Source organism: Xiphias gladius, chromosome 23 (genome assembly GCF_016859285.1).
Source record: "Xiphias gladius isolate SHS-SW01 ecotype Sanya breed wild chromosome 23, ASM1685928v1, whole genome shotgun sequence".
NCBI lineage: Eukaryota > Metazoa > Chordata > Actinopteri > Istiophoriformes > Xiphiidae > Xiphias > Xiphias gladius.
In genome coordinates this window covers 23,873,081-23,885,346 of record NC_053422.1, presented here as the reverse complement: position 1 = coordinate 23,885,346, position 12,266 = coordinate 23,873,081, and the positions used below count along the sequence as shown (strand labels likewise).

The 12,266-nt window shown below is 39.1% G+C and overlaps 1 protein-coding gene across 3 annotated transcripts in view; it reads left to right on the top strand.

Annotated features, from left to right (window-relative positions):
• Positions 1–696: 696 nt before the first annotated feature.
• Positions 697–12,266, top strand: part of il1rapl2 (interleukin 1 receptor accessory protein-like 2) — a 330,646-nt gene continuing 319,076 nt past the window's right edge. For all 3 annotated transcript variants that reach the window (XM_040118986.1, XM_040118987.1, XM_040118985.1), the window contains exons 1-2: positions 697–906; positions 3,088–3,199. In XM_040118986.1, coding sequence (XP_039974920.1) covers positions 901–906; positions 3,088–3,199 — 118 coding nt within the window. In that variant the 5' untranslated portion in view covers positions 697–900. The remainder of the gene's footprint in view (positions 907–3,087; positions 3,200–12,266) is intronic.

Here is a 12,266-nt window from a genome sequence, read left to right as displayed (position 1 = left end):
GCTAATATGGTTCAAAATGAAGCCATTTGTTTGGCTGTATGGAAACAAGTTGTCCATCTACATAAAAAGAGAACTAACTAATAACTAACAGCTAACTAATAAGATAAGGGGTTCCATCGTGAAACAAACAAACAAAAAAAGTTATTCCTTTTTTCCTTTTTTCAAAGCAGAGCACAGGACATGAAATTTACAGGTCAGATTTGTATTGTACCAGGTAAAAACAAATAAACATAAAGGAACCCAAAGCAATTTCATTTGGATCTTAAACTACTTGTTGTGTAACACAGTGGGTGTGAAAGTTAGTTAGCTGTTCTAAGAGCATAAAATGAAACATTGCTTTTTAAAAATGCAATTCTGTATGAATACAGTATCAAGAGACTTGTTTCTGTCATAAAACAATGGGAACAAAGCTTTGCATTTGCATAGAAAGGAAATATTCATTACTTCTTACTTTTGTCTATTAAATAATTAAAAAGTCAGTGCTTTACTTCCAACATTCATTATAGCTCTTGGCCAGGAGTCAAGCAGTACCGTTAATCAGTGACAAATATGCAGCTTGAATATTACCATCATTAACCATTAAGTGGCCAATAGAAGTTTATCAAAGCAGTCATTCTGACACAGGTGCAACCAATAATCATAATAACAGCAGTTAAATTAGGTTTTTCGCTACTGGCAGTGCCCTGGTATTGTGCATGCTGGCTTACTTGGACTCCATAACATGGAGCCATCATTAGTGTTGTTAGCTGCACCTGTGCTTTTTTCGGTTGTGATAAGTTGAAATCTTTGCTGGGAAAACATCTTTGCTGTTGTGTGTGTTTTTGTCACTCAGCCAACCTGGATTGTGGTAAAGAAATTGTAAGGATGATTCAGATGGCGCCTGGAATGCCATCATGAGCCATGATGGTGAGACAAACTACGTTTAGGCCTTTCTGCTAAAAGAAAATGCCTAAACGACAACTGAGTTTGCCCTTTGAATCTTAAATCAGTTTATGAAATTTTGAGAAATAGACTGTGCTTTCAACTGCAGGTGGTGACAGGCAGGATGCTTTGAAACCAGCAGAGAAGAATAATTTCCAACTTGTAGTTGCAACAACATGCAGCATTCTTCATCATGTTTCTGTTCTTTTGGCTTTGTTCTTCACATTGATTTAGTCCCAGTTTTGGTCCCAGGTCCCATCATTGCACACACTCAAAGGCAAATGGCTTTGGCTCACATATCAACACCATCCAGGTCCTGTCATTAGCTATCCCACTGTTCATGTGAATGAAATGTGATTTCAATCAGCACTCAAGCTGGAGTTTGAGTTCCCTTTTATTGTCATATGTGTGGAAAAATACAATGGAATGACTTCTGGCATGGCTAATCTTCTTCTTCCATCTTTCCCTGGTCTCTCTGTGTGTGTTTGTGTGCACACCCATATAGTTTGTATACAGAAAGCATGAGAGAATCTGATTGTGTTTTACCAATGTGATTTCACATGGCTGGCTCCAAAATTGTGTGTGTATCCCCAAAGCTTCTGCAGCCTTTGTATTCATGGGCTATAGTCAAATCTAATTTACTTTCAGTATTTTGATTTCAGTGAGTTGAAAAAATAGATGTTTTCAAAATTCCTCCGAACCCATGTTTCAGATCAATATTAATATTTTTTTTTCTGCTATTTTTGCTGCTGTAGTTCTAATGAAGCATTGTTTTTCCACTTTTTACAGCATATTAGCCCAACAGGATTGGAGACTATTTTATTTTCTCTTTTCATTTTTAGCTTGTAAAGGCTGAGAGAGACCAACAGAAATTTTAACATACATTTGAAATCATATCAAATCTACAAAAAGATCATTCAAAAGAGTTGTATACATATTGGTCTCAATATTGCGTTAATGGGGAAAGAAGTGGACTCTAAGCAGTGTTTTATTCTCTCCTTTTCTCTCTAAATAAAACCGCCATCTGACTCTTTTACCCCATTTCCAAGTGACAGTAACATGTATCCTGGCTGACATGTATTACGATAATAGAGCAGTATTTTAATATTAGTATTTTTTTTCTTTTTTTTTTTCTCTTGGTATGCTTAGCACTGTATTTTTTGGGGTTTTACAGATTGTCCAAGGGCTACCAAACTGACATACTTAGCCATACAGTGTATATACTGTAGTATTGAAATTCCCATTAATTTGTTAATCATCTCCTGATTTTTTTTTTTTGTCAATCATCACTTGATCACTTATGTTTTAGCATAAGCTTACTCTACTCGCAAATAGTGTATGCTATTAGCATGAAGCCTATATATTGTTTAACCTAGTAAAAGACTGTATTCACCATACATGGATGTTTTGATGCCATGGGGGGAACTTTTCTTTGATTTAAAAACAGATGTGTTTTTAAAAAGGTCTAGTTTTTAAAGGATGGGATGTTTGATACGGGTTGCAGTGGCCTCAGTTTGTAAGTTACTGTCCTCTTCTTTTAGGCCAGGTGGCTGTGGTTCACGAGGCAATGCACAATATCATGGTGTTCAGAGTGATCAAAACCAAAAAGTTTGTTATAGGAATGCACACAGGTTTAACTCACAGTTAAAACTGCTTTGCCTATTCTCTGCTATGTCCTATTCCTGCGATATGGTCACCTCACAGTATGATTTCCCCTGTGGATGCTCAGGAGTTTGAGAAAAGGCACGTATGATACAACATGTCAAACTTTGTGTCTCCTCTTCGAACAACAATCAACAATGATGTCTTTTAACCATGATCCTACTGCAATTAAGTGGTTTTAATTACTTAACATGACGTAAACCATTGTGGTGGCAGATGAGGAAACATTCATCTGAACTGTTTTGTAACAGTCAGCTCAGCTTGCTCTGTTATTTAGGCACTGAGGTAAAATGTTAGCATGCAGCACTGCAGCAATGGAGGATTTTTGGTGTAATTTAGTGGCATGGGTTCTTGTGAGGGGGAGAGAATAATGATTTCAAGACAATGTAATGTTTGGTGTCATTGTAACAGTGTTGCTTTCTAGCCAGGTTTAAATACGAATCAGAATGATACATCCTGAATTAGCGCTAACATTTTGTCCCCACTCTGTCCCGTTTTCTCAAGGTGCCAGTGGAGAATAAAGAGATGAAGACTATATCCCTCCTCTTCCTCCTTCTCCTCCTCCTTGCCTCAGGAGCCTGTGATGATGTCAAGTACATCTCGAAGAGGAACTCAGGTAGGATGAACAACCTTGGCGTTTGTTGTATAACTCTACCTCTTGTCTTTTCTCGTACTCGCACTCTTATTTGATCGGTAGCTGTAAAATACATGCTCCCTCTCTTCTTTCCCCAAAAATTCTCTCCAGTCTTTCCTTTCTGATGCATTGATATCTGTTAACTTGATGAAATGGATATGTACACCTACTTTGATCAGGCCATTTCTTTCTGTTTCATAATCATTACCTCTGCCTTTCTCAGATACCACTCCTCTCCAAACTCTATCTCAGAGCTGAGATAGCTGTCTGTGTGTTTTCTTGCCTCTCCTTTTCCTGCTGGGGGTGTGTAATGATCAGCCTGTCTGACTGCTGCTGTCATTGTTGCAGCTGTCGTGCTCATTTGTGTATAGGCAGCCAGCTGACGACAGATCTGCTGATGGCATTTTATTCCTGATCGATTTGTTGTGTGTTGCCGATCAGCCTGACAGAGAGACTTTGATTGGGTTATCAGTGTTTGGCATGCAGTCTCAATAATGCTTTGTATGATAATGTATGGTGAGTTAGCTGTGTGATAAAGAGGTGAGCAATACACTGCTTAGGTATGTGTACATATAGACACATTATGCTTCAGTTTCCCGCCGTCTTTGTGTTTGAATAGCGTCATTCGTGACACCCAGAATACCTCATCTGCAATTTTGTGAGTAGAGGTTCCTTAATTATAAATATTACCAGCAGCATTTGTAATTTTATTGTCGTGCACCCTTGCCAAGTCCTGAAAGTGATAAAAACACAGAAAATTACTTACCGATTTTTGGCAAACACAGGTCATCTAATTATAGCAATCCAGTTAGAATTGATTTCCCTGTAAAGTAATCCTCTGTCACAGTTTTGCTTGCTTATAAGTGAGAGTGTGGGCCCTGGCAGTTTAACCGGGGGAATTTAAGGGCAACCATAACAATCCTTCTTTTTTGTTCTAATCTTTCTAATTACACACACACACACACACACACACACACACACACACACACACACACACACACACACACACACACACAAAGCAAAGAATTACATTGTAGGGCTTCACTAAACTGCTGTAAGAATAACAAAGTTGAGCTTTAAGACCTTAAAATTTTATTTTCTCAGTCATCTTCTTACTATAAGTGATGGGGTCCTGATGAATAAAACAATTGTAGTAGAGTTTTGGTTAGTTCATATAGATATCTATATTTATGTTTTCCTCTCTTTTCATTGGTTTGAAATGGGCAGTTGGAGAAAGATGATGTCACATACATCCGTGTACCAGTTACGATTTAGTAAAATTTTAATCAAAATCTGATGGCAGTTTATGGGTTGTTTGAAAGAATATGCTTATTCACATCGTTGGTGAGACTAAGATGAAAAGACTGATACCACTCTTATTGGGGGAGACAGTTAGCCTGCCAAAAATGGGGGAGACAGTTAGCCTGCCAAAAAGATACCCTTTTTTTTTTGGTTGGGCAACCAGTGGAAACTGTTTCTGGTCAAAAAAAAAAGTGTGGCACATAAGCCCCCATAGAAGGCAAAGAGTACTGGTAGGCAGCGTTTGTTATATTAAGACAGAGACGGGCTAGCCCCCCCCCCCCTTTCCTATCTTTATGCTAATCTAAAATAACTGGCTGCAGCTACACTATTGGTCCAAAGTTTTAAAAACAGCCCCACATTCTCAGACTGTTAATGCTACAAAAGGAAAGTGGTAAACTGCCAGAGGTTTAAAAAAAAAAAAGGTTAGGTCACCAAGAAGTGAAAAATATTGTAAATTTTTTTTTTTTTTTTTAAATAGACCTTTTACAGGGATGAAGAAATTGGTGAACTTACAGCAGCTTTTCTGATGACTTACAAACCTTCTGTCTGTCCAAAGGCAGTGTTGGAACAAACTGTGTTCCTACACCCTCTGATGCATTGTTTTAACAGTACTATTGGTATCAGAAGGGTAAGAAAGGGAGACAAACTAGTCAGTCAGGGGTTTATCCAACAGCAAGATAATGACCCAAAACATTAGAAGAGAAGAACTAGACGGTGGCTTCACAGGATGGAAGAACAGCACAGTCTCCAGATATAAAACCCAGGGAGCTGGTTCGGGATGAGCTGGACAGAAGGTGAAAGAAAAGCAACATACAAGTGCGGTACATTGATGGGGATTTCTGCAACAGTTTGGGATGAAATCTCTGAGCAATATTTGATTTGTGTTGTTGAAAGAATACCACAGGAGTGTTTAGCTGCTTAATGAGTCAAAAATTTAGTTCAACAAAAAGATTCCCTTGTTTCAGTTTTTTAAAATCGCCAATTATTTGTTCTTTGCTTTAAATTCAGAATACAATGAAACATTGAACTGTAAATTTTACTTAAAAACTGGAAAATAGTGTTTTTAAACTTTTCAGCAGCTGTGTACATACAGTGCATTGAGAAGGTTTTCAGGCCCCTTCACTTTTTTCACATTTTGTTATGTTGGCCGTCTGGCGACCCGGCCATAAAGCCCAGATCGTCGGAGTGCTGCAGTGATGGTTGTCCTTCTGAAAGCTTCTCTCATCTCCACACAAGATCTCTGGTTCTTGGTCACCTCTCTAACTAACGACCTTCTCTCCCTATTGCTCAGTTTGGCCGGGCAGCCAGTGCTAGGAAGAGTCCTGGTTTTTCCAGACTCCTTCCATTGAAGACTTATGAAGGCCACTGTGCAGCAGAATTTTTTTTGTAGCCTTCCCCAGATCTGTGCCTCGACAGAATCCTGTCACTGAGCTCTACAGGCAGTTCCTTCACCTCATTGCTTGGTTTTTGCTCTGATATATATTGTCAGCGGTGAGAACTCTTATATAGACAGGTGTGTGTCTTTCCAAATCATGTCCAATCAGTGAATTTAGCACAGGTGGACTCCAATCAAGGTGCAGAAATATCTCAAAGATGATCAAGAGAAAAAGGAGGCACCTGAGTTAAATTTCAAGTGTCAGAGCAAAGGGTTTGAATACTAATGTCAATGTGATATTTAATTTTTTCCTTTTAAATAAATTTGCAAAAATTCCTAAAATTTTGTTTTTGCTTTGCCATTATGAGGTATTGAGACTAGATTGATGAGGGAAAAAAATGAATTTAAACGATTTTAGTATAAGACTACATTATGACAAAATGTGAAAAAAGGAAGTGTGAAGGGGTCTGAAGTCTTTCTGAAAGCACTGTATGAACTTCTACAGATGCAAGAGTGGTATCAATCTTGTCTAACTCTTTGCAAGAAAGTGAATAAGCTTTTAATGAATAATATCTAAATATATATATATATATATATATATTTTTTTTTTTTTTTTTAATTAATTAATTAATTTTTTTTAACTTTGATTGTTGCTTATTTAATTTTGAATATTTAAAGTTATAGAGAAACACTTACATTTTCAGTTTGCTTCGATATTTCATAGAAGATGCAAAATTGCATCAAAGGTCAGGGTCATTTACAGAGCAATTAATTGATTTAGTGAAGGACAGTCAAACAGATACTTGCCAAAACGTCTTCCAGGCCACCCACACAATGAGACAGCCACATAAAGTCCTCTCCATGAGCATTATGTAGACAAATAGACAAAAAGACGAGGAGTAAAAATACCACACTAAATCAGTTTTTGAAAGAATTTGTGAGGGTGGGTTTCAGAGTGTTCCCTCCAGTCACTCTGCTCAGTATTTTCTTTAACCTTCTCCTTTCTCACCCTTTTCTTTCTGCATGTCTGTGTCTCCATCACACTCATTCTTCAACATGCTGAATGTGTGGGTGAGCTGGTGGGAGTTTTTGTGGCATGCATGTGTGCGTGTGCGCTCGCAGGCATACCTGCATGTATGAACGGTCCGCTTCATGCCATATTGAACAGTGACTGTCTGTGTGTGGGTGCAATATATATCTAGGTTTTAAGTGTGTGCGCTGGTGTCCGTGTGTCTGTGTGTCAACTCCCTGAGTGTGCTTCACTACACGCTCTCTGGATGTACAATCTCCTTTGTATGTGTGTGTGTGGGGGAAAGGTGTGCACAGAGCAATTATGTGATCAGAGCTGAGCCAAGCGGACATTTATGTGGGCGACCGCTACAGTCAGCCAAAGATAGACTTTTAGATCTTTTCTCTCTTACTGCCTGCGTGTGTGTGTGTGACTGGACACCATATGGATAGGAAGTACCGTTTCCTCGTGTGAGTCTCCCTCCTGTGCTTTGATGCAGTATCCGCTGCAGCAAAAGAGGACAAATTGTGATGAGACACAGCAGAAAGCAGGATGATGGTAGGTGGGGAGATAGTCGGAAGTGATTTTTATACAGATCAGCACATAAACCATAGGTGTCAAACAGGAGGTCAGAAGTCAGCCGCTGTATGGTCAACCCTCAAACTGGACTGGATTGGTGCCTTGCTTAAGGACATGAGGATTTTTCACACTGACATTACATTAATAGAAAAGTACAGCAAAGTACATGAGAGTTTAATGGACATCTTTCTATGCACAGACATGTTGACAACCTACCATCTTGGCAGCTCAGAGTGGATGCTGCATCATCAAGAAAAAATTACAACTTGTAGTAAACGAGCTAAAGCATCAAGTATACACACAGCAGCTTGTAGGGTACAATAAGAAGCAATATGTGCTTGTAGTGGGCTGCAATTAGTGAGTGAGAATAGAATAATTCTGTGTAGACTTTGTTTATGCTACTACTTGTGTGTGCTGATTATTTGATGCTTGATACTCACTTCTTGCTGCATTGTATATTCAATATATCATTTGGTTGAAATATTTCACCATTTTTGTTCCAACTCCTCAATCATGTAAGCATCTGATCGTGCAACTCAATCTGTTCTTATTTATCTGAAAGGCCATTCTGTGAAAATCTATCAGTCTCATGGTAAAAGTTACGTTTAAAGTTCTCTGTCATTTGAAAAGTTTGAGTCTGTATAGTTGCATTTTCAAAGCTCTGTCTGAGGAGGAACTGACACTGAGGCCACATGCACTCAAATGGTAACAGTCTACCATTATGCAGTATATATACACCATTTAGCCACACCTTTAAAACTGGTAACTGGTTTTAATGTTGGGGCTGATCGGTGTACAGTACTATGGCTTCCACAAATAACCATCAGGAGCAGTTTCCAATTTTCTTCATTTTAGTGTGGCTTTTTTACTAAGGCTTATTCCAGTGTCTGAACTGTCTGAAATGTCTCAGAGTTTCTCTTTCTCTCTTTGTCTCTCCCACTCAAAGATGCGGTCCCTTTGAATAAATAAGGACAAATGAAATTTGACTTTTTAGCATCTATAGAAGGGCCACAAATCCTCAGTAAATACCCCCAAAATGCCTGAGAAAGGTATTAGGCCACTACAAATCTGCAGAACAGCTTCAATACTCATTGACAGAGATTCTTCAAGTGTGAGGAAATTCTCCAGTATCTCCCATAGGTGCTCAATGGGGCTGTGATCTCGTGAGTCAAAAGGCAGGAGAATACGATTCATTTTCATACTCCTCAAAGCTTTTCGACTTCATGTGCCATGTATGGAAGCGTCTGCATTCCTTTTCCACTCATCTATTCAAGTCTTTCCTTTACTTTTTCAGCTGTCTTTAGAAAGTGGTTTTTCATGTGTATTTCCATTTCCAAAAGCCTGTATTTACATAAGGTATTATTTTCTCAAAGACTGTACACACATTGTATTGTAAAAGAAAAATCATAGTGAAACTAATGGTGTTGAAGTAACTACATTTACACACAGGCAGAACTGTTTCTTAGATTAGCCCATTATACAGAAAGTGCTAATGAGCTCGACAGTTGCTACACGGGCATGAAAATGCTGAAAATAATGCCTGGAAGTCATACAGGGACATTTGCTCATACACACTCACACATACTAGACACTTTTATCCAAAATCACACACACTCCCTCTTGCACAAACCCACACAGGCAGCCATACACTCCTACATATACACGTGCCTGCAGTCACACAACGACACCACATTGACACATGTGTACAGACACACTTTATACATATTAATGTCTTAACTGTGACACTGATAATTACAGAAACACAAACTCGGTTAATAAATCCTCTTTTCCTCACCATCTCTCCGTCCTACTCTCCATCTCTCTTGGTTGTCTTAGTCAAAGCCAGATCTTAACCGCTTCATCGCTCCAGACAGAACCAATAGATTAGCTGAGACGGTGAGCAGAAAGATAATGCAGGCTATTATCTCAATCCCCTAGGCTCGTACAGGAAGAGAGTTAATGAGACACAAACAAATAAAACATAAAGCAAGAGAATGGTCTGCTGTATACGCTGTCTGTATATATGTATGTACTATGGTGTCTTCCTCATTATTTAGTAATTAGATGTATTTCCATGTGTTAATAGAAAATAAACTGAAAGTGTGCGACAGAGAGGAACAAAGACGGACAGTAAGACTGTATTAAAATGCATAGCAATGGTGTCATATGGTACTGATTTTTTTCCTAAAACATTTTCTCATATATTGTATAATTTTTACCTCCTCAAGCTTATTTATATTCCTTTCTACTATACTTTATTTATCCTTTTTCCCCTTCTGTCTCCCTTATTTCTGTCCTGTGCTGCTGGCCTCCACATGATGTGCTGATCCAGATGGTTTGCTATGTGTGTGTGTTTGTCTGTGTGTGTCAGGGTTATTGAGTGCCAGCAACTGCCCTTGTACTGAATATAAGTAGGTGTCTGTGTGAATGTGTTTTCTGACGCAGCTAAAACCTCAGATCAAAGAGCGATTAAATCTCAGTATTATCTAATCGCAAATTAACTCCTAACATGCAAAGCAGAGAAAAGATAACAGATTATGCCGTTTGTGTGTGTATTTGTGTGTGTATATGTGTGTGTGTGTGTGTGTGTGTGTGTGTGTGTGTTTGTGTGTGTCATGCTTCAATGTAGTGTGACACGTCTTCATTGTACAGTATATAACATAGAAACTGTATCTGTGTGTGTGCTGACTAAGACACATACAGACCTGTCTCTCCCACTGAGACACACACAGACACACACTTTTTCTCTAACTCCACACTGCAGCTGATTTTGCATTAGAAAGCATCTGAAGTTGAACAGATCTTTAACTTCTGATGCAGACAAATTTTTCAGAGTAAAACATCGACACACTTGGTTTTTACGCTTGGCTGTGATCAACTTTGCTGCATAAGGACCATGGATGCCAGGCTCTGCAAACACAGCGGCTTCTTTCAAAGACGACTTGGTTAGGAAAATGTAAATTAACTAAATAATTACAAAGAGCAACAAAAAAAGTCAAAAATATAGGAGGAAGTGCAAAAACGCAAAATAGCATCCTGTGCTGGACCTCCAGACTGACTTTATGATTGTTTTTGGAGTGATGTGAATTCCTTTGCCACTGTTCTTGGTGTTGCTCAGAGTGCTGAGGGCAAAAATGCAAATTACTTATTCACCATTGTGGAGAATACAGACAGTGACAGAGAACAAGAGAAACAGAGCAGGGGATGAGATATTCAACATTTATAAGCTCTTATTTTACTACAGCAGCTGGAGAAAGACGGAGAGAGAGTTTTGTTCTGCTTGGGATGCTGTATGGTGAAGGCACGTGATGTAGCTTCATGACAGAGTTGCAACAAATAAGTTACAATATGAAGTATTTTTGAATTTTATTTGCGCTTTAGTTTCAGTTTGCTGTTTCCAGAGATCTGAATGGGTACATTTTGCAATTAGCTGAAGTATTGACAGTGTCAGTGTCAAAAACACTGATTCATTAGTCTTTTTGCAGTGAGACCAGTAGAACAAGTAGAAGAGTTTAAAAGTCTATATTTTAGTATTTACAGACCAGTCCAGAGCTTCAAACACATTTTATTTTGATTTAAAGGTAGAGTAAGCGACTCTGATTTAAAACACTTTTTGTTAAATTCAACGCTTATCTCCTCATGGTCTGCACAGGCTTCTGTGTTTGTGCTGAAAAAAATCTGGTGTTCCTGCACAGCCCTTACTCTGTAAATGGGATATAAACAAAGTCGCTCGGACCGACAATTACAGCCAGTCAGCACCTGGGCGCGATCATGCTCATGCACAGGAGGGGGAAGGGGATAAAAGGGGGCAGTGGAAGTAAGACAGAATAATCCTGGTGCATGCTAACGTGCTAACAGAAAAGGAGAGATGGTCAAGAAACAGCCCAAGAGGAGAAGGTCTGAGGAACAAAAGTTGAAAAGGAAAGGCCAAGATCAGGTGAAGGGGAAGACCTGCGTTAACATCAGTGAGGATTTTCAACGATGGAGACTACATGGTTAGATTGGGAAAGAAATTCAGCCCTGGACTGCTCCCTGAAATGAGAGGGCACACAGAGAGGGCCAGTAAAGAGACTGATGGGGATGGTAACATTATTAAAGCCTATCTATTTTTTAATGATCCAATGCAGCGGACCCACTGGGATTTGTCAGGGTAGTCCCAATTGCGAGTCCAACTATGGTGGAGGACTCCAAGAGTTGAATGGCATGAAGACGGATGAAGGGGTTGCCGTGTTACTGCTTGACAGGTGGGTAACATTATTTTCGCTATGTTTCACAGAGCCAATAGGTCAGTTTTGTTTTCTGGCATTTGCAAATGTTTGTGATAGCTAATCCCAAATGGTTGGTTAGCAAGCAGGTACCTGTGTCACATTTGTGTGTTCGGTAAAATGAATTTACCTGCCCATGGGCATTCGGCCTACTTTCCAGTTTGCGAAGATATGGTGTTGGTGTGTGGTGAGTTGTGAGTATCAATGTTTGCAGCTGGTGTGCTGGCTCTGGGAAACTGCCTCGTCCTCTGTGCATGTTAGCTTTGCAGCAGCAGCTATAGCCACAGGTCCTTGTCTTGTTGTTTGCTCTATATCAGAGTATTTGTTCGTAAACTTGCGAAGGGTTTTATAGACACAAAGATCCAAAAACACAAGTTTGCCAGCATAATGGATTTATTTGGACTGATGCATAATTTGAAATGCAATGCCAGGTTATGTTACCTTCCTGGTTAGTTTAGTTACAAGCCTTTGGTCTTCTCTTCTGTCACTGTAGTTTTTACTATCTCTCGCTATTTTTTA